General features: G+C 38.1%; 2 protein-coding genes across 8 annotated transcripts in view; one reads left to right on the plus strand and one right to left on the minus strand.

The window, feature by feature from the left end:
• ART3 (ADP-ribosyltransferase 3) overlaps positions 1-14,114 on the plus strand; it is a 141,450-nt gene extending 127,336 nt beyond the window's left edge. For 3 of the 7 annotated variants that reach the window (XM_027544787.1, XM_027544786.1, XM_027544784.1), the window contains exons 4-12: positions 3,289-3,321; positions 4,250-4,276; positions 5,286-5,315; positions 7,448-7,480; positions 8,077-8,109; positions 8,743-8,775; positions 10,511-10,543; positions 11,863-11,892; positions 13,714-14,114. In XM_027544787.1, the coding sequence (XP_027400588.1) occupies positions 3,289-3,321; positions 4,250-4,276; positions 5,286-5,315; positions 7,448-7,480; positions 8,077-8,109; positions 8,743-8,775; positions 10,511-10,543; positions 11,863-11,892; positions 13,714-13,853 (392 nt within the window). In that variant the 3' untranslated portion in view covers positions 13,854-14,114. The remainder of the gene's footprint in view (positions 1-3,288; positions 3,322-4,249; positions 4,277-5,285; positions 5,316-7,447; positions 7,481-8,076; positions 8,110-8,742; positions 8,776-10,510; positions 10,544-11,862; positions 11,893-13,713) is intronic. The other 4 variants (XM_027544781.1, XM_027544782.1, XM_027544783.1 and 1 more) reach the window with 4 other exon arrangements.
• Positions 14,115-16,359: 2,245 nt separating this feature from the next.
• NUP54 (nucleoporin 54) overlaps positions 16,360-22,891 on the minus strand; it is a 33,032-nt gene continuing 26,500 nt past the window's right edge. The window contains exons 10-12 of the mRNA XM_027544791.1: positions 19,576-19,695; positions 19,159-19,269; positions 16,360-17,206 (exon numbers count right to left, since the gene is read on the minus strand). Of these exons, the coding sequence (XP_027400592.1) occupies positions 17,078-17,206; positions 19,159-19,269; positions 19,576-19,695 (360 nt within the window). The 3' untranslated portion in view covers positions 16,360-17,077. The remainder of the gene's footprint in view (positions 17,207-19,158; positions 19,270-19,575; positions 19,696-22,891) is intronic.

Here is a 22,891-nt window from a genome sequence, read left to right on the forward strand (position 1 = left end):
GGATAGCATCACCGACGTGATGGACATGAGTTTGAGTAAGCTCCAGGAGTTGTTGATGGACAGGGAGGCCTGGTGTGCTGCAGTCCATGGGGTCGCAAAGAGTCAGATGTGACTGAGCAACTGAACTGAACTAACACCACGGGCCCTTCGGGCTGTCTCCCCTTGGCTTGACAGAGTCCTCCCTCAGGGTCCACCTCCTGGAGTTTCACCACCTAGCTACTCTACATACTAGCGGCCCACCCAGCATGTCTTTCAGTCTCAGAAGGGCTGTGAGGTGGAAGCTGTTGGCGTATCTCTGTCCACCTTGAGGCCTAGCAGGCCAGTAGGTTTGCACACCTCACAATCAAAGTCCAAGCCCTGCATCTCCTCTGACCTCCCAGCAGACAGAGGGCCTTCGCAGAGTGAGGGCCTGCCTTTGCAGACCCTCCCTGCTTCACAGATCTCTCCGCAGGGTGCCTGTCCCATCCTGATGCCTTTTTTCATTCCATCCGTGGGAATCTTTTTCACCGCTTTGGTTGTGTAAGAGCTCTTCAGACAGCTTCCAGTTGGTTTTCTGTGAGAATTGTTCTATGTGTAGATGTATTTTTGATGCATTCATTGGTATGAGGTGAGCTCCATGTTCTCCAGCACATCGTCTTGATCTCTCCCCCAACCCTGCTACTTCTTTCAGTTCAGTTCAGTCGCTCAGTTGTGTCCGACTCTTTGCGACCCCATGAATCACAGCACGCCAGGCCTCCTTGTCTATCACCATCTCCTGGAGTTCACTCAAACTCAGGTCCATCGAGTTGGTGATGCCATCCAACCATCTCATCCTCTGTCGTCCCCTTCTCCTCCTGCCCCCAACCCCTCCCAGCATCAGAGTCTTTTCCAGTGAGTCAACTCTTCGCATGAGGTGACCAAAGTACCGGAGTTTCAGCTTTAGCATCATTCCTTCCAAAGAAATCCCAGGGCTGATCTCCTTTAGAATGGTATGGTTGGATCTCCTTGCAGTCCAAGGGACTCTCAAGAGTCTTCTCCAACACCACAGTTCAAAAGCATCAATTCTTCGGCGCTCAGCCTTCTTCACAGTCCAACTCTCACATCCATACATGACCACAGGAAAAACCATAGACTTGACTAGACGAACCTTTGTTGACAAGGTAATGTCTCTGCTTTTGAATATTCTATCTAGGTTGGTCATAACTTTCCTTCCAAGGGGTAAGCGTCTTTTAATTTCATGGCTGCAGTCACCATCTGCTGTGATTTTTGAGCCCCCCAAAATAAAGTCTGACACTGTTTCCACTGTTTTCCCCATCTATTTCCCATGAAGTGATGGGACCAGATGCCATGATCTTTGTTTTCTGAACGTTGAGCTTTAACCCAAAATAGTTTGATTCCTGCTGCTGAAAACCCTAATGGGAACGTAAACCTAGGCTCAAAACGGGAGGAGAAATGCAGTCTCATATAAATGGATCTGTGTTAAACATTAAGAGATATCTGTCTTCTACTATGGGATTCCCAGGTGGCTCAGTGGTGAAGAATCCACCTGCCAGTGCATGAGATGGGGGTTTGATCCCTGGGTCAGAAAGATCCCCTGGAGAAGAAAATGGCATCCCACTTCAGTATTCTTGCCTGGGAAATCGCATGGACAGAGGAGCCTAGCAGACTACAGTCAGTGGGGTCTCTGACTTAGGTAAACAACAGCAATCTACTAAGGATAAGCTTTCAAATTTTTTTGCCTAACACTTAGAGTGCTTGTTTAAAATGTAGATTTTAATGCAATAAAGTTATCTTTCCCAGAAATTATGTATCAGTAGCCCCGGCTAGAGTCTTAGAATTTACAATTTTAATAAGTGCCTGGGTGATCCTGAGGTGTATGATTGGAAGACTTATGTTTTGAGAATGTGAAAGTGTTAGTCACTCAGTCGTGTCTGACTCTGTGACCCCATGAACTGTAGCCTGCCAGGCTCCTCTGTCCATGGGATTCACCAGGCAGAAATACTGGAGTGGACTGCCATTTCCTTCTCCAGGGGATCTTCCCGATACTTTGAGAAACGTGCTCTTAATTTGTGCTACAGAAAAAAGATGAAGGCGTTTAAAATTCCCCAGTGCTTGTCCCCAGGCTGAATCTATCATGTTGGTAGCTTTTTCATCCACAGCTCCCCTCACCCTCACCTTTCCCTCAACTAAAACTTCTGGGTAAGGCTTGCACCCACTCATCACCTGCTGAGACAGCATTTTCTAATAGTCTCTAGAACTTTCAAAAAAATGTCTTGTATAGCCAAACACCAAGGTTGGCCTCAGGGTACCATCCAGATTCTTACAGATTTCCTGGGCCAGTAGAAACTGGACCAAGTCACCTGGATTCTTGTTGAAACTCCATAAATGGAACAGGATCTGAGGGCAGTTGTCAGTGAGCATGTCTCATAATGAAGCCAGGTGTTTCATATCTGCATCTTAGATTGAGAGGTTCATTCTCAGGGAGTTGAAGTTCCAGATGAGGTGTGTGAGCTAACCAGACTAAGAGAAGAAAACAGAAGAGAACATATGACATCTAGACCTTCCTGTGGTGTCTGGGAAGCCCTCCATGACTCATGCTGGCACTAAAACTAAACACCCTTTCATTGAATTTCTTGGCTTAGCCTTTGTTGGGCAAGCTGGCAGATTCCCCTTTATGTCAAGTCTCAGAGGAGTCACTGCAGCACTCATTGGTGATTCTTTCTAGGGCATCACGAGCAAGAGGCTCGCGGGCCTATCCACACGTGCCATTCGATTTCATGTTCCTGCTCTCCAGAAGATGGCGCATTTCCTTACGCGTGGATCAGTGTTCTGGGGCACATCAACTGCATCTCTCTATGTGAATGCAAAGGATGCTGTTCATATATTCCAGGATCTTGAAGCTCTGATTGAGATTCTTTTTCTCCAATGGGTACAAATTGTCATAGTAAAGGGATAGGTTAACTGTTGAGGATATTTAGTATCTGAAGAGAGGGTTAGTTAAACAGATAAATTTTCTGCTAATTTTTTCAGACTAATCAGTGTTATTGTTACCTTTGGATGGGATTCTGGAGGTTATTTGAAGCAATCTCCCAAAAAAGACATAAATGAGGAAACTGAATTCCAGAAAAGATAAGTGTTGTATCTAGATCTACTGCTCTTTAGTGACTATACTATGAAACAAAAATGTAATTTACTTCCCACTAAGTTATAAGTCTCAGAGCTGACAGATTACAGTAGCAACAGACCAATTTGAAGTTTTTAATAGGGTAGATTATGTCTAACTAATAAAACTTTCTCTTTGTGTTTCAGGACTAAAAACTGAAAGTTGTGTTGAGAACATGGGTAAGATATGCTTTAAAGTATTATCTCTGTAATGGGAATTTTGTCAGTGTTATTTCTCCCTGGAATAGGTCAGAGTCACCCCACTATACTGTCACACTGTCAGCCCTTGCTTTCCTAAGGAAGAGTTGTGCTGCCTCTCTTACCTTCTCAGGGGGAGGGTGCAGGGATCCACCTTAACCCTACCCCAGCTTTGCCTGTGGCTGTTCTCTCAAACACTGCATTTGCCTTATACATGCTGGGACTCTGCCAGCTCTGACCCTAGTCCATCATTACAGGAACTTAAGGGCTCCTGAAAACCCCTACATGACTGCTATGCACAGAGTAAGACTCATATTCCTATGTTTTGGCATCTTGGGAAGTAATATTTGGGAGACTGAAGAAGGAATGGAGTGAATATAGCTCAGGGGGAAAGACTTGGGGGGACAAAATGGTAACTTGGTCTGCTTTCTCAGAGGAAAATAGGAGAATATAACAAAAATAATCTTTCTTAGAGGGCCATGGGAAAGAATTGGAAAGGTAAATAGGAATTCTAAGAATGTTCAGGAACATTTGATGATATTCCTGACATCATCAAATTAGACTCAACAGATTTTAACTGAAGTTGCGAGAAAATGCCTTGGGCTGGTACATACTTTGGATGGATCCTATTTGAAGATTTCTTTGTTTAAAAAGTTTGAAAAATAAGGGTCCATTTCTACCTGTTTTCCTGGCTAGTTTTTCTGTGGATTCTTCTTCACATAATTAAAATGAATCTGTAACCATTTGTTTTCAAGATTGAAATTTTATTTCTCATATTGCCATATTTTGTTTGTATCTTGGATGTAAGCCAACTCAAATCTTTATAATTAATAAGCATGTAAAAATAGACTGAACCTGACATTCACTTCTGAGTATAGTACTATGTAATGAAAGCATGTTTGTATTTTAGACTATTTTCAACCTGTCTACAACCCTGGTAAGTATGCTCTAATTTTTAAAAATAACCTGTACATGGGTGTTTAATAGCTCTTTCCTGTTCAGCAAATTCAGTTCTTAGCTGAAGAAAAGAAGTTCTTTGCACCTATGAAGGAGTAACTTGGCAGATAGGAAGTGGGGAAAAGAATCTATTCTGGGGAAATTTACCTCCCTTCAAATGAGAGGGTGGGCTCTCTGGACATCTGAACAATGTGGGAGTAAGGTTGGTGGGACCCAAAGAGCTAGGCACTCTTGACAGGTCCAAGGTCTTTTAATAGGAGAGCTCTATATTAAGTCGTTGAGGTTAGCCTGTGTGACACCAGACATCCAGATGAAAGTGTAAAAAGTTAATATTTTTGCCTTTCTTAAATAAGCTGGTGTTTGATATCATTTGACTAAAACGTCTGGATGTAGACGTGCCACTCCCCACCCCCGCCCCCGCCGCCCCCCCCCCCCCCGCCCCCGCCCCCCGCTGAGTTTCCATATGGTGATATGGCTCAGGTCACTTCTTTGTATCTAAGTTCCTTGATGACATGTTTGGCCCATGTGGCTACAGTGTGAAGAGAGAAAAGTTTCTAGTCTTTGCTTAAGTATGCAGGTTACTTGATGTTTAGAAGGTATTTCCTGTCCTTGTGTGAAGCATTTCATGCATCTGAGGACTTGGTTAGTAACACTTCTTATTGGCTCAGGCAGCCACAAGTTTTACTGGTCTCTTCACAGGGACTTCAGCTACCTCTTCAAGACAGACGTTTTTCTAGCTTGTGGAGATTACTAGAAGACTTGCTATATGTAACAGTTTTTCTTGGTAGAAGGGGCCAGAGGACTGTTCAGCCCTATTAGCCAACTGTGTTTAGTTTGTAGCTGACACTTAAATTTAGTAGCATTAGTTTACTGGATATCAAGTGGATCTTTATGGCCATTTTACTTTAAAGTAGTTGTACTGTAACTATGATAACTCCCAGTTACTTTGGTCTGTTTTTGAAACTGATGAGTTTCTTTTTGTAACTTAGGTGAGGAAAACCAGAAGCTGGAAAACCCTGGTAAGACATTTTCATAAACTCTGGGAGCTTAGATTTGTAGGGCAACTTCCTTAGGGGTGGGAGCAGGTGGGCATAGAATGGTAAGGAAAAGTGGGAAGAGGCAGAACCCACCTGTAGCTTACGAGTTTGATGTATCAGAGGCCCTCCTGAGTTCCAGGTACCCTTCTTAATAAGGATGATACAGCAGCTCTCTCTGTCTCTTAGCTAACAATCCATAGGTCATCCCAGCAGAACAGTTAGAGACATCACATGTGGAACTAGTTCTAGAAAACCTATTATTTTTTGCTTTATACTAGCTGTTACATGGATAGAGGAAGGTGTGATTAATTGTTTCACAAACTCTTATAACCTAGGGTGTTCATCAGGGGCATAAAAATGACATTGTTTCCTAAATTAAAATGATTATATATATACACACACACATATTTAAATATATGCCAATATATATATATGTGTATATATGTGTGTGTATATAATTATTTCTATATATATGTATAGTTGCTATTAGCTGTATTCATTTGATATTTAGTAAATTCTAAAGTATGACTCATTCCCAAGTTTTTTGGTCTTTTTAAAAATAATATTTTTCAAGGGTGCTGGGACACAAACATGCTCATAAATTACTGATGAGATTATAAATTCAAACTTCTCTGGAGGACAATTCCAATAATTTGTAACACTAGTCTTAAAATGTCCATACGTTTTAACCTAGCTGTAACACTTTTAGATATTTGTCCTAAGGAAATAAACATAAAAGTTTGTGTACAAAATATGTATAGACATGTTTGTACAGTGTTATAGTAGCGAAAATTTATAAATAAACTTAGTATCCAACAGTTGGACATTGTTAAATAAGTTACATTCTTATTATGAAACACTAACCAATTTAAAAATCATGTTTTCAAAAAATATCTGAAGATATGTTACTGTTTTTTAATCACTGATTGTGTCTGATTCTTTGTCAGTCCGTGGACTGCAGCCCACCATTCTCCTCTGTCCATGGGATTTCTCAAGCAAGAATACCTGGAGTGGGTTGTCATTTCTTTTTCCAGGGGATCTTCCCTACCCATGGATAGAACTCATGTCTTCTGCCTTAGCAGGCAGATTCTTTACCACTGTGCCACCAGGGAAGCCCAAAGATAAGAGAAAGTACTTACAATACAGTGACAGTAAAAATCACAGGATAAAAACAAACTCTGCTCAATACTGTGTAATGGCCTTAATGGGAAAATAATCTAAGAAAGAGTGGACATATGTGTATGTATAACAAATTCACTTCACTGTACTTCTGAAACTAATACATTGTAAGTCAGTTATACTCCAATAAAAATTTTAAAAAAGGATAAAAATAGCATATGGAATATAATGTCAAATTTATTTTACAGTGTTGAACAAACTTCCATTTATAAGATAAATAAGTACAAGGAATATAATGTACAACATGACTATAGTTAACAGCTGTGTAGTGTATTTGAAAATTGTTAAAAGAGTAGATCCTAAGAGTTCTCATCACAAGGGAAAAAAAATTTCTTTTTTGGTATTTATATGAGATGCTGGATGTTAAACTAAACTTATTGTGGTAATCATGCCACAATATATGTAACTCAGGCCATTATGTTGCACACCTTAAACTTATACAGTGTTTTATGTCAGTTATATCTCAGTAAAGTTGAAAAAGTAATGACAATGTATGTAGCATATACTCATATACATATATTATAGCATATATTTCCTTCTTGTACCAGGAAATGTACCAGTATTAAGAATGAATAGCTCTGATATCTGGGATTATGAGTAATTTTTAACAAATTCCTATATTTTTCTAAATTGTCTATAATTATATTACTTATATAATCAAGAAATTTTATTAAAAAAATAAATCATGACAAGTATAGGTCAGAGTCTAAAAAATATAAATCAATAGAGATATTTCGCTTTATCTAAAAAGTGCCTGGATCACTGGCCATAGTTCTCTCTGTAATTTAGGCACCAGTGTGCTAAATCTCCTTCCTTTTTACTGAAAACTCTAAAAACTTTGGGAATGGGTCATCTCTCACTTGTAAATAGTTATATAAGGTTAATTTTCAAGCTTACTGCATTTATCATTACATAGTTCCTATTCTTATCTTTAGAAATGAAAAGCCAGGAACCCACTGTCTTTCCTGGTAAGTGATCCTTTATTTACTCTCTGAGACTAGCTTCAGGGTTAGAAGGAGATGTGAGGACTCCTAGAACCAAGGACATTACTGGACATGTAGAGTTTGAGGAATAAGTTAAGCCAAAACAGAGGAACTCTAGTTACTGAGAGCTGCTTATGTTCCATGTAATAATGTATTTAGCACTTTTATAATCATCACTTACTACAAACCTGCAAGGTTTTTCTTTTGCATAAATAAGGAAATAAAGGTCAGGGATTTATTAAGCCTGCCCAGTCAGAGAGCTAATAACTGTAATGACAACAGAACTAAACCAAGCAGAGTCTTAGACCCAGTACTGTTTCATTCAAAAACTGGTGTACTCAGATTGCCTTACGAAGATAAGGTTGGCTAGATCATGAAGTCCTTGAAGTCCAGCATCAGGAGTTTAGGCTTTGTCCAGTCTGAGAATGAAGAGCAATTAGAAGGTGTTTTTATTGTTACTGTTCCCCACCCCCACTCCCCCCTTTTTAAGTCTTGGAGATGGGGGCTGGTATACACAAAAGGGAGCATTAACAATGCAAGATAGTTGATTAAAATTAACCAGTATTCATTTCTGTCTTCAGGTATGAAAAGCCAGGAAGCCACCCAGATACCTGGTAAGACAGCTTTATTTACACTCTTGGTCCAAATATGAGAAAGAAGGCTTTCTCCGGGTATTAAAGAGAATATTGTCATGAGACAACTAGTCATTAATATTTCCTTTACAGCCTCCTTCCTGCCTGTCTTTCTACAGAATTTTAGCTGGAGAAGAGAGTAGGAAAGTGCCGTTCCTCCCTAGTGTGTGTGCATTCTTGGAGCAGGACAGTTAGCTCTGTTGGGGGCAGGCAGAAGGCAGGCTGCTGCAACCTGGATGCATGCAGCCCAGCCTTAGATTCCACAGTTAAAGGTATTTAGTAGAAACTTCTGACTTTATGTAAAAGCTGATTGTTAGCTTTAGCTATTAATAAAAGCATCTCGGCATCTAGGATCTGCAGGTAACTAAGCATAGTATTCTCCTGGCATAGAGGCAGACTTAGTGAGGCGCCATGACAGAAGGCTTTTCTGAGTCTGGCATAGATTTGCACAGTGAGGGTTCATGTAGCCAGAACTTTGTAAGTAAAAGCCAGAAACTGCAGTGCAGGTGGGCTCTCCGGTGCTTGTATCACTTGAGTTCATGAGACAAGAAGCAGTTTGAAAATTGTACTTATTGGAACAATCTGCAAGTCACTGAAAATTTCTTTCTCATTTAGGAATGAAAATTCCAGAATCTTTTTCACTACCTGGTAAGTAATGTTAGGCATGCTGGAGAGGAGACTGCCAGTCTGGGAAGTATAGATATAATTGTCACCATTACATATGCAGGGAGGCTAAGTACTTTGCGCAAGATCACATGAGTGGAAGATCTAGGTTCTTATAACCAAATTGTTGTTCAGTTGCTAAGTCATGTCCTACTCTTCGTGGCCCTGTGAACTACAGTATGCCAGGCTGCTCTGTCGCTATTTCCTGGAGTTTGCTCAAACTCACAGCCATCAGGTTGGTGATGCTGTCACCCCCTCCTCCTCCTGCCCTTAATCTTTCCCAGCATCAGGGTCTTTTCCAGTGAGTTGGCTCTGTATCAGGTGGCCAAAGTATTGGAGCTTCAGCATCAGTCCTTCCAAGTTCCGGGTTGATTTCCTTTTGGATTGACTGGTTTGATTTCCTTGCAGTCCATGGGAGTTTCAAGTGGGTAGCCATTCCCTTCTCCAGGGAATCTTTCTGGCCCAGGGATCGAACCCCGGTCTCCTGCATTACAGGCAGATTCTTTACTGTCTGAGCCACTAGGAAAGCTGCTATGACCAAGAACCAGTTTCTTAAAATTTATGGCTCCTCAAGTGTTTTTCCAGTATATTTATCATGCATATTTAACCTACCTTTAAGATATAACTATGAAAACAAGTATTTTAAAAAGTGTGAGGCTATTGCTGAATGCAAGGCTTGTGAGGGGCCTTGAGTTTCTATGGCCGGAGAAACTGAACAGTGTGACTCCCGTTAAGTCAAAAGGACCTCAGAACTTATGCTAATAGGGGAGGAAAAAAAATTAAAAGGCCCTCAAACTTAATTTTTATCTCTGAGACAAGGAGAAGACAAGGAGAAGGTTAAAAAAAAAAAAAAAGACATGATCTACTATTTTACCAGAGAGCTATGGACAGTAATAAAACTTCTCTATGCCTAAGAATTGTCATCTTTCAAATGTGGCTAACACACATATGTTGCCTTATGGAGATACCTGTAAGGCCTATGAAAACACAAAATCTCAGGGTGCAAGCCCCTATCCAGTGCTTATAAATACTTCCTTTTGAATTCATAAGGTGTTTTGAAAATAATTTTTGGTAGGTTTTGTTATTATGGAATGATAATCTGTTAAGGAAATAGATTTCTGGCATCTGCTAAATGGCATCCATCCACACAGCACTGAGCTTTGCTTAACATTGCTGCCTTTGGGTACTGCGTGCTGTGGGCAGGAACCAGCCGTTCACAGTTCACTGTGACCAAGAGAGAGAGGTTCCAGCAACACTTTTATATTCACCCAGATTTGAATGATTGAACTTACTTGGCCACAACTTTGGAAGTGAACCTCTAGTGACCTTGATGGCACACTTTGTCTACATCTCTTCAGCTCGCTGGACCCGAGTGTACATAGTACTCTCATTGGCACCGTACTAGGCACACTGGGTTTTGAAAGGCAGTTGCTTAGCAAGGTATGGGGGATGCACATGGTCTGTGTAGACAGATCCAACTTCATGAAGTCTCTCCTCTGCCATTTTCCTCTTGGTAACTTTGTATAAATTATTTCACTTTTCTGGACCTCTACCTCTGCATCTGTAAAACAAGGAAAGCTTCTGTCTTGCAGAACTAAAGTCCTAATTTAGGATTAAAGCCCTAACGAGATAAAGCCCTGACAAAACAAATGGTGGGTTAAAATAGTAAATGGTAGTTGCCTTTACTATTATCTGAATAATAAATCTTTTTCTCATTTAGGAATAAAAATGTTACAACCGGATGAAAAACCTGGTAAATTCTTTTTAGAAAATTCTTTTATGTATGTAGCGGTGGAGGCACCATGGGGTCTGAGTCCTTTACTGTAATCGCTCACTGAGCTCCATATTAAGGGGTCTGGACACTTGGGCTGTATAGCTTGACATCCAGTCTGCAAGCCACAGGGGAGGGCTGAGGACTCCTTTCAGTGTGAGCAGCGGACTGCTCTTAGGGCTCCCTGGGTCAGGCAGAGACAAAGGCAGTTGACCTGAAGCTGGGACAGTTGACCTGAAGCTGGGACAGTTGACCTCCAGCTGCGCCTGTCTATTCCAGAAGGGGCAGGTTTCTCCAGGTGAGCAGGCTACTGAGGGAATCTGTAGTCACAGGAATGGCAGCATCAAGGAGGGGTGTGTGAGCCCTGCACAGCGTGGGACATGCTTTCTGCACTCCTTACTGCACGCTCCATGTCCTCCAGCAATAAGCCGCTCAGTTTTGCTGGGACTGTTTTGTATGTATTGTGCCCTTTCTTAGAAAACTGTTATAGTGCAGGCTTTTTTAAAGGTGATGTCAAAACATTTACACAGAATCTCATATAATCCAATGAGAGAAGTACTGCTACCATTTCAGAGATGAAAACATGGAATATAGGGAAGTTAAGGAACCTGTAAAAGGCTAGAACGAGACAATCAAGACCCAAACTTATCAAGTTTTGTTCATTTTCTGTTGCATGACACTTGTCTACCAGCTGGATGTAGTTACAGAAAATACACCTCTAATCTGGGCTTCTAGAATTGGCATTTGGCTTCAGAGCCATCAAAATATGGAAATATTGCAATATTTTAATTTTAACACACTTGGAGTTGGAATAGCATAGTAATTAAGAGCAGAGGCTTTGAAAGCAGGTATTGCTCCCACTGATTACCAAGCATAAAAGTTGTGATTTTATGCAACTTTTGGGGAAATCTGTATTAATATGGATAACTCTACTACCTAGTAGGGCTATAAGAAGTAAAAGTGTTAATGTACATTAAGTATTTGGTCAATGTGTGACACAGTAAGCATTCAGTAAATGGTAGGTGCTGTAGTTGCACTTGGGAATCTGAGGTTAATATGTAAAAAAGACTTCTCTATAAACAAAATTTTAACTTTTTAAAATGGAAACACACATACATTGTAAAAAAAAATTTCAAAGCATGCAAATAAGTAAACTTAGACCCTCCCCCCAATACCTGTAAGTCTAATATCCTGACCTTCAGTCCCACACCCAGAGATAACCAAGTTTGCTTAATCATTTAATGAGATTTTTTTCTCTTTGGTGTACAATGCAATTAACTGAACATCTGTTTCTATTTTAGAAGACAAAAGCCAAGATATCAAACAGCCTAGTAAGAAATATTTCTTTTCCTTAGTTGATAATGTCTGTTTCTGCAATATACAAAAACTGAGAAAGTTTTTTTTAAAAAAAGACATCAATCTCGAGTTTAAAGCATCCTAACAGAATATAATGTCACATCCAAATACTTGTATGTGTGAATGGTGGGGGCAACTTGATTTTGTTTCTTAAGCAGTGATTTTCAACTGTATATAGAGACTACTTTTTCAGGCAATGGTTCTCAACTCTATCAACCCAATTCTTTTAGAACAAATATTTTATAAAGGTATTCTGAAATAAAATTCTTAGTTAAGACCCACTTGCACCCATAAAAAAATCAAGTAATGTCCTAATGATATAACAAAATTATAAACATTTCAGTATGTAAATAAATGCCTACATTATTCTACATAATGAAGTAGTCAGATGATTCTATTTAATTACACAAATAAATTTGGATTTAAGAGAAACCTGGAAGCTATTCTATATAAGAAAAATGAAAGTGGAGAAATACTGTGGGCTTATTAGGTAGAAACTAATTAGATACTAAACTAATAATCTAAACTTATTATATAGAAACTAATGTTTATTAAAACTATCCAAATATATTTTGCCTATATGTAAAACAGGTTCTGGATATAAATACATTTTTAATTTACATATATGTCTACCAGTGCATTTGAAATTTATGTGGAAGTGGGTCCGTTTTTCATTGTGCAAGACTGTCCACAGCATGGTACTGGTCTTCTACTTCTATACCCCACTGCTGTGATAATCAAAAAATATCCTGACAAGTTTGCAAACTGCCTCTTAGTAGGCCCTTGAGAACCCCTTGAGAATCACTGCTCTCTAGTAGCAAACTAATGCAGGAGTGCATCCGCCTGTCCATTTTCCCATAACTGCATGTTTATGATTATGGCAAGCAAATACATTTATGATTTGAAGGTTTTATAATATTGCCATGGTTTCACTTATGAAATGTGAATGGTGAGCCCATCTGGGTCTTTCCAGTCAGTCTTCCCTGGTAGTCTAAACCAGAACACAGTCAAAAGTCAGACATCTACATTAAGGGCAGTGTGAATCACACCATCCTGGATGGCTGGACTCTACTGAACCTCTCTCTGCTAGTTCAGATGGAAGGGAAGTGGTTTTCTCCAGAGTAGTGGTTTTTTTTTTTTTTTTTAACTTTACAATATTGTATTAGTTTTGCCAAATATCGAAATGAATCCGCCACAGGTATACCTGTGTTCCCCATCCTGAACCCTCCTCCCTCCTCCCTCCCCATACCCTCCCTCTGGGTCGTCCCAGTGCACCAGCCCCAAACATCCAGTATCGTGCATCGTTTTATGTATAAAGGGAAAATTTTTTTCTTTTTTTTTTTTTAAATCAGCTTGCAGGGCTTAGTGTTTTAAAAAATGCAGCTATATTCCATTGTATACTGGTAGAATATACATATGAAATATACCATTGTACTCAAAATAGATAAGACACAGCATTAAACTTTATCTTTTATATACAGAAAATGAAAATTTTCAGTTGCCAAGAAATTCTAGTGAACTTGAACAATGAGAAATTACTTTTGTCTACTTAAATACTAAAAAGGCTGTGGAAACCTGGATAAAACCTAGATCAACACACCTTGATGATACATATGAAAATATAGCCCCCAGCCTGTAATGAACTGTGTTTATTTTAAAGTTGTCCTGGTTCGAAGTACTTGATATATGTTTCAAATCTAACTTGTCTGTTCATATATTCAGGAAATATGCTGTCAGTAGATGAAATGTGATACTCAGAATGACATGTGTCAGTGACTGTGTGTTCTCATTAACAGCTCCAGCTCCAGCAGTTCCAGTTCCAGGTCCCAAAAGCCATCCCTCTGCATCTTCTGGCAAAATGCTCCTTCCCCAGTGTGGGACATTCATCATTTTAATCAGTGTTTCTGCTATAAATCTTGGTCGCTCTGTAGTCTGATACATTCTTTACTTGTACTTTACATTGTACTTGAAATACAACTACAGGCATCCCACAGAAATCATTGAAGGGAATGATGTATTTTTCACTTGTTGGTCAACATTCAGTTGATAAAACGTGAATTTGTTATTCACTTAGCAAATCTGGTAGTAAACCCAGATATCATAGAATTTGTTTTTCACTTATTTCTATATTAATTTTATGATTGTAAAAAAAACTGTATACTTTTAATTCAATAAAAGACCTTTAATTTCAGTAGAATTGCCAGATACTGAAAGGCTGTTGCTAAACCATGAAAAGATGCCAGGATTCTTGGCCTCCGGAGGAGAAGAATTCAATCCAGGGCCAGAGACAAGGCTTGCTCAGAGCTTTTGTGTAATAAAGTTTTATTAAAGTTAAAGGAGATAGAGAAAGCTTCTGACATAGGCATCAGAAGGGGGCAGAAAGAGTACCTGCTTGCTAGTGTTAGCAATGGAGATATATACTCTCCAGTGAATCAAAAGAATGTCTGGAGGTTGTAAAGACCTCACCAGACCTACTCCCATAATTTACATTTTAAGATAACAGGATTAGCCAGAAGGTTTAATCCAGAGACTGTCCTCAGGCAGGATACATTATTGTTATATAATCCTAAAGAATGTAGAGGGGAAAAAAGTTTGTCCTTTCTTCCTCCTTGAGAATTCCAGACCCCTCTCTCCTTGGGGACCCCTAGGCTTCTTATCAACCTGCCTAGGAAATGACTCTCAATACTAAAATACCAATAATGCTAGTGGTTAACATGAATTTAATTCCTGAATTAAAATTTTAAAGGTGTTTTACTCATCTTTAAAGGATCAGACTTTGACTTCAAATAGTATATTCTTTCAGTCTCTTCATTTTCCTTCTATATAGGAACACTTTGTATTTTTACAAACACAAGAGTTTACTAAGTATTACACATACACAGTCCCTAACTTGAACCTCATATTAACCTAGGAAGGCAGACAGTACTAAATGAGTATGTGGGCTCAGTAAGAAAGGAGAATGAGGGAAGTACAGTAAGGTGCTCTTTTCCCCAAGAAAAAGAGTGGTTGAATGGTAACTGATTTAGGCATGGGCTTTGATAAGTGACACTTGTTTGCCAACGTTTCAAAAAGAACTTAGGCCATTTTCAGAGATACAGAAAAACTTCCTGAAGTCTAAACTAGGTGTTAAGTGTTCAGTGTGCTTTAATTCTACCATTTACCTCTCTTCATGTTGAGAATTTTGAGTGAACTATCCACAAGAACCATTATGTAGTTCACAGAACGTGTATAAATTGTGCTAGAGAGCACAACTTAGTCCTGAGGCCAAAGTTAGTCTGATTTACATCCAAATCTAGAACTTGGTTATCATTTGCTTGGAGCACAAGTCAGGTACACACCAGGGCTGCTTAGCTATCTAACCAGCTGCATGAACAAGGCCTGTAGCCTGCCTTACACATGTAGTCACCAGCAGAATTGAAACTTAGGAGGCTAACTGGACCTGTCTTTAAAAGGCAGACCCTGAGCCCTGTTTAGGGCTTGTGAAATTAGAAATTAAGAATATGACAGCACAAAAAATTAAAGGCTAGAGAGGTGAGCATGGTTAGCCATCTGTCCAACAGGATGTTGCTCACCGAGGAGCAATTCTCATTTGTTAAATCACTAGTTCTTCCCACAGTAAGAGGGTGTGCAGAGGGGCAAACTCCTTTCACCTTTGGCTACAAGGATGAGAAAGAGGTGTTAGAAGAAACAGCCCACGAGCCTTGTTTGTGGCTCCTACACAACTGTTAGCTAGTCTGCATCTGGACACATTCCTCCAGTGGTATCTCAGAGGGGGCCTCTGGATACACAGCACACCACACTCCTCGCCATCCTCATAGTAACACAGTGGCAGGGTTCACAGGCTGTTTATGATACCTCTCATCATAAGCCAAAGCATGACGCAGAAATGCAGAGTGAAAGCATTCCAAGAGGGGCTAACATGATGCAGTGAGATGTACCGTGTGTAGTCAGAGAAATTGCTTAAATTATCTGGTTTTAAAGAATGACTATTGCACATTACCATGTCTAATTTAGATTTTCCAGTGTTTTCAGATGCTAATGATGTATTAGAGAATTCTTATATATGAAGTAATTTCTATTTGCTGTACCCTGGTCAAAATACATCAGTACTGAGGGTGAAGTGAAAGTCTCTTAGTCATGTCCAACTCTTTGCAACCCCATGGACTGTAGTCCTTGGAATTCTCCAGGCCAGAATACTGGAGTGGGTAGCCTTTCCCTTCTCCATGGGACCTTCCCAACCCAGGGATCAAACCCAGGTCTCCCGCATTGCAGGCAGATTCTTTACCAGCTGAGCCACAAGGGAAGCCCTTCACTTTGAGGGTGAAGTCAGACTTAAAACCAGGTTAAAATTGAAATACTTGAGTTGTGATTATGATTTAATACTTGTATGAACATCAGTCATCTTTCTCCCAGAACCAAATAAAGCACCAGACAGAATTATATAAAAAGTAATTATAATCAAGAGTTTATTTATGTTTTCATATTTTTTAGAAATAAAGAGGTTTAAAAAACAAAAAACGGTGCAAAAATGATAAAATGTAATTCTTCTGTTATATCCTAATTGCTTACGTGTGTTCTGTAAATTCCAAATAAGTAAAATAATATAAAAATATATATTCAAATCTTTATAGAATGAAAAGAAAACCACATTAATCATTAAATACTCTTGGATTTTCTTTACTCCTCCCACAGATGAATTCACAAATATAAAAACTGACATTTACATTCTGAAGTACAAATCTCCAGCAGCCAAGTAATTATACAGTTTATTTTGTTATGTGCAAAGTAGACATTTCATATTTACTTGCTATGGAAAGCAGAGTACAGGCTCAATGGAGAATAATCATTAAACATTGATTATTTTTAAGAACACTGCTGTTGTAAAAATGTAGAATAGTAAATATTTTTTGGTAATTATGTATTTCTCTTTTAAAGTAATTACAGCTTTTAGATATAAATCTTTAAAAGGCTATCTCTGAAGTGAGGTGACTGTTATTTCAGATTTGATGAATAATAATTTTTCAGTAACCTTCTCAAAAACCAAGTCAGGAGAGAGGATTGTTTTTTCCCCCCTTCCACGTGGTCAGTTTCATTTTTAAAGAAGGCCTGTTGTAACACGAAGATGTATTTCACAAACCTTTAACATAAGTTTGTGAGCTGTCAACTGAAGACACCACCTCTGATGTGGATGGTTTCATTCAATCCATGTTCTACCAACTTGATATCTTCTAAGTCATCTTTTATGATGCTAATCAAGTGGCTAAGGCCTTCCTGTTGTTGCTTCAAATGCTAGAAGGAATCAAAAAAAAATCAATGTATTTCTCTATTAAACTGCAAGCTACTTACAAGAAAAAGGCTTATTTTTCATTATTTTACTAGCAACACAGGACTCAGTTGCTCTCATATGCATATTTTAAAAATTTGCATTGTATCTTTTGCTAACACTTTTAAATACAGTTAAATACTGTGAAAAGCAAAATCAAATATGTAATAAACATAACAGATTTTACAAAAGATGCAGATCTTTACAGATTCCTTTTATCAACCTGTGATAAAAAACCAGTTATATTAAAACAATGTAAGAAGGTACTCAAATATAGATTAACAAAATAATCATTCTGAGAATTTCCATGTTTTCAAGTACAAAGTATAAACTGATAACGGTGGTAACTACTATTGCTAACATTTCAGGTGTTTATATTATTCCCAATTTTACTGCATATATACTCATTCTAATATGTTGGAATTGTTCTCATTTAATTATAAATATGAATATAATCAGGTATATGTATAAATTAAAAGATGCTTACTCCTTGGAAGGAAAGTTATGACCAACCTAGATAGCATATTCAAAAGCAGAGACATTACTTTGCCAACAAAGGTTTGTCTAGTCAAGGCTATGGTTTTTCCAGTGGTCATGTATGGATGTGAGAGTTGGGACTATAAAGAAAGCTGAGCACCAAAGAATTGATGCTTTTGAACTGGGGTGTTGGAGAAGACTCTCGAGAGTCCCTTGGACTGCAAGGAGATCCATCCAGTCCATCCTGAAAGAGATCAGTCCTGAGTGTTCATTGGGAAGACTGATGTTGAAGCTGAAACTCCAATACTTTGGCCACCTGATGCAAAGAGCTGACTCACTTGAAAAGACCCTGATGTTGGGAAAGACTGAGGGCAGGAGGAGAAGGGGGTGAGAGAGGATGAGATGGTTGGATAGCATCACTGACTCAATGGACATGAGTTTGGGTAAACTCCGGGAGTTGGTGATGGACAGGGAGGCCTGGCATGCTGCAGTCCATGGGTCACAAAGAATTGGACACAACTGAGCGACTGAACTGAACTGATAACTTTTTGAGAACCCAAGAGCCAAACTAGTTTTTAGTTGCATAAAACAGCAATATTCATTCTAAAGCACATAATAAAATTAGATAAATAAGGACATTTATAACTACCTAAAATCCTCAGGCCATGCCAATTAGTCCTATCTAATATGTTCCACAAAGTTTGCCATCTTAATATTTTTAGACAGTTGCTGAATGGATGAACAGCTTTCATTAAACCAATCTGTATTTATACTAATGAAAGTAAGCTAGAGTAGTACTTCGTAATGTTTTCATAGAAGTGAGCCTTAGACAAGTGGTCTGAGGTCTTGGCTCCTGTAGCCTCCACCCAGGTACCCTGAGGGCTGATGGGATCAGTAACCCTCCCTTCAGCAACTACCATTCTACTCTTGGGTACACCATATGAATGGAATCCTACAACTTTTGTCCTTTCAAATAACCGGCTTATTTCACGTAATGTCTTCAAAGTTCATCCATGATGTGTGTGTGTGTATTAACTGCCTGCCTTTTTAAGGCTAATACTCCATTGTATACATATACCATATTTTGTCTACTTATCCATCTGTTGACACCTGGATTGCTTCCACTTTGGCTACTGTGAATGATGCTTCTATGAACATGGGCATGCAAATATCTGAGTCACTACGTTCAATTCTTACAGGTACATTCCCAGAAGTAGGATTGAGGGACTGTACTACAATTCTGTATTTAATATTTTAAGGAAGCATTTTTCACAGTGCCTGTGTATATCATTTTACATTGCCACTAGCAATGCACGACAGTTCCATTTTCTTTACATCCTCTAAACGTGTTATTTTCTGGAGGGTGTTTTGTTTTGGATAATAGCCATCCTTATGGACGTGAATTCACCTTTTAAAAAGTGCACTCCAGTGGAAAACTTACCTGCTTGATTTCTCGTAACAGATCTGCATCTATGTAATATCTTTCTTCAGATCTGACTGCTCCAAAGTGATTCTGCATCCTGATTTGGGACATCAGTTCATTTAGTCGGCCCTTAAAAATAATACTGAGTTGAATTTTAACTGCTCACAACAGCAACCATTTCTAAGAGAATGTTTTAAAAGGATGGATACTACTATAATTAAAGGCATTTCAATTCTCCTTTTGTACTTCATTTGAAACATTAATACAATCATACAATTAATACATGCCCAGTATATCATGATTAAGAGTCTACTTTAGAAAGCAAGTTTTAATTAAAAAGAACATGTACTTAATAAAGAACATGTACTTGGTCTTTTTGAAGACCAAGTAACATTTCTGAGCCACCTGAAACAAATTCTAGCTTTATGGTCTTACCTTAAACTGAGTAGGGGCATTTAGTTCACCCTGAATTGTATCTAGCTGAACTCGCAACTGCTCTTCATCAGCTTGGATGGCATACCCACTCTTCCTCTGAATTTCCTGTTTGATTAGGACCTACACAAAGAAAGCCCAACAATAACAATAGAATTATCTCTCTTCATTTATGCAGGTAATTTTATTACACATCAACTGTTGAAAGAAATTAGCTAAATACAATAGATAGAATCATAACAGTTCAAGATTTGAATTGTTTGCCCATTCTTATTAGGCAAGTTACATGAATTTTAATGACCACATGATTTTCATGATTAGCCAATAATTAAGCATTCTTATATCGAGGGGGATATACAGTTTCTAGTTTTGACACTCTGAACAATGCTATAATAGTTTTGTGTGTGTATATAATATCTTTATTTACTGGTATAGACTGCCATGAATTCAAGATTGCTGGGTTTAAAGGTAAGTGTGTTCAGTCTTCAGAAGCTGCTAAATTGCTTTCCCAAATATCCTAGCAACTTATGTATTCATAAGACACACATAAGACTACCTTTTCCACACATTTCTGTCAGCAATAGGTAATGACGTTTAAAGTTTTTCCAATCTGATGAGTACTAAAGCATCACACGATTTTTCTTTTTTAAAAATCTGCATCCTCTTGATTGTTTTTTCTTTCTTGGCCACTTGGCTTCTGGGATCAGTTCAGTTCTTAGTTCCTTGACCAGGGATTGAACCCAGACTCCCTGCAGTGGAATTGGGGAGCTTTAACCACTGGACCACCAGGGGATTCCACCCCTACCTTGAATGTTGAAGGACCATCTTCCACCAGGTAAGAACTACTCCACATCTGCCCTTCTGTGAATTGCCTTTACACATTTGCCTGTATTTCAGCTGGGGTTTTAGGGGTCAAAATGTAGCACTTCTTTGTAAGATAGAAATATTTACAACGAAAATCAGTGCTGTTTCCAAATTCACAATTTTCTTTTTCTAAAATCACTTGACTACTAACAAATGGCTTCTGTTTTCTTTTGCTATACAAAATTTTTGTTAGTCAATTTTGTTTTACAGTTTCTGGTTTTCTGGCTACATGTCTCTTCAATCCCTAGGTTGTTCATGTAGCTTCATAAATTTCTTAAAGTAAGTCTTTAATACCCCTTGTTTTTGTATATGGGCTTCCCTGGTGGCTCAGATGGTAAAGAATCTGCCTGCAGTGCGGGAGACCGGGGTTTGATCCCTGGGTTGGGAAGATCCCTTGGAGGACAGCATGGCAATCCACTCCAGTATTCTTACCTGGAGAATCCCCGAGGACAGAAGAACCTGGAGCTAACTGGTACATGGTGTAATACAGTGGTCAAATTTTCCAGATGGATAGACAATTACTAGCATTATTAACTAAACCCAATGAATTGAAATATCACCTTTTTCATATTAAGATACAATGTGCATCTATTTCTGGATTCTCTATTCTGTTCTGTGGATCTTTATGTCTAATCTTACACCAAGCCCATGTTAATTTGATTACAAGAACTTTAAATAGTTTCTAAAATTTGATAAAGCAACTCCGCTACACTATTTCTTGTTTGTTTTCCTGAATCTATTCTCAAAAGTTATCCTTACTTATGTACTGAAAGATTTTAATCAGTTTGTTTAAAGCTGTAATTCACTCTTAAAATTTATAAAGTAGATATTTTCTTATCTAAGAATATGGTTTAATCTATCTGTGAAAACTTTAATTCAGATTGTATATTTTCCTCACAAATTTATTCCTAAGTATTTTACAATTTTTTCATGATAATGAATGGAATACTCTTATTTCCTTTAATAGTATAAAGAAACACTGATTTCTAAAACACTGATTTTAAAACACTTAACACTGATTTAGTATAAAGAAACACTAAAAATCTCATATTTAGCCATCTTACCACATTAATTCTATTATTTATTTCCTTGGGTTTTCTAGATACAGTCGTATCATCAGCAAAGAGATAATCTCTTTTCATTGTTTTATACTAGTTTAATTACCCTGCTTATTTACAAAAACTTACATATTTTCCTTCCATGTGTTGCTAGGATAAATTATGTTCATAGATCCTGTTATAGAACCAACCGTCCATTCCTGAAATTAACCTTAGTCAAAGTATATTCCTTTAAGAAAAAAATTACATTCCTTTAGAATTTGATAATAGCTGGATTCTCTTATATTTCACTTAGGTTTTCTGCACTTGTTTTCTTTGGTCAGATTTACTGAGTTATAATCCACATACAACAAAATTCACCCTTTTTAGGAGTACAGTTCTATGTATTTAGATGAACACAGGTTACCCATCACCACAATCAAGATATAGAACATTTCTATCACCCAAAAAGTTCCCTCCTGCTCCTTGTAGTCTCCTCTCCTTTACTGCCGCTCCTAGCAACTACTGATCTATTACATACCTGTTGCTGTGCCTTTTTCATGATATCATATAAATGGAATTATATATAGCCTTTCAGTCTGGTTTATCTTACTTAGCATAATCTGCACCTCTATTAGAATTATCTGTTTATAAATTTTTATTTGGGGGTACTAAAAGCTGATGTAAAATGCTGCAGCTGCTCTGGAAAAATAATTTGGTTATTGAAAAGGTTGAACACAGAGGTACACATTACCAAGCAATTGCCAACCTTGGTTTATGTATCCCAAGAGAAACAAAAGCATATATCCACATAAACACTTGTACACAAGTGTTAATAGTAACATTCAGAATAGCCAAAAAAGTTTAAACAACCAAAATGTTCATAGATTGATGAAGAGATAAAATCTGTTAATCATACAATGAAATATTTATTCAGCAATAAAAAGGAAGTACTGTTACATGCTACAACATGAATGAACACTGAAAATATTCTGAGAAAGCCAGTCAAAAAATACCACATATTTTATGATTTCATTTATAAGAAGTGTTCAAAAATAGGCAAATCCATAAAAATGCAAAGTTGTTGCCTACAGCTAGGGGGTTTAGGATGAAATGGGGAGTTGCTGCTTATGGGTATGGTGTTTTTTTAAATTTAGAGTGATGCAAATGTTGTAAAACTTGATTGTGATGATGGTTGTACAAAGTTGTGAATATACTAAAAATAAAATAGGTGAATTGTATGGTATATGAATTATATCTTAAACTGTTAAAAAAAACAGCTATATTTTTCTTTTTGTCTGAAATAAAGTAACTTTAGAATTAGCTCATTAATGTTTAGACAAATGAATCTACTTGACCTTTGTGCTTTTTCCGCTGTTGGATCTTTAATAACTTTCCCAATTGCTTCTACGGTGTTT

The sequence above is a fragment of the Bos indicus x Bos taurus genome, chromosome 6 (assembly GCF_003369695.1).
Source record: "Bos indicus x Bos taurus breed Angus x Brahman F1 hybrid chromosome 6, Bos_hybrid_MaternalHap_v2.0, whole genome shotgun sequence".
Lineage (NCBI taxonomy): Eukaryota > Metazoa > Chordata > Mammalia > Artiodactyla > Bovidae > Bos > Bos indicus x Bos taurus.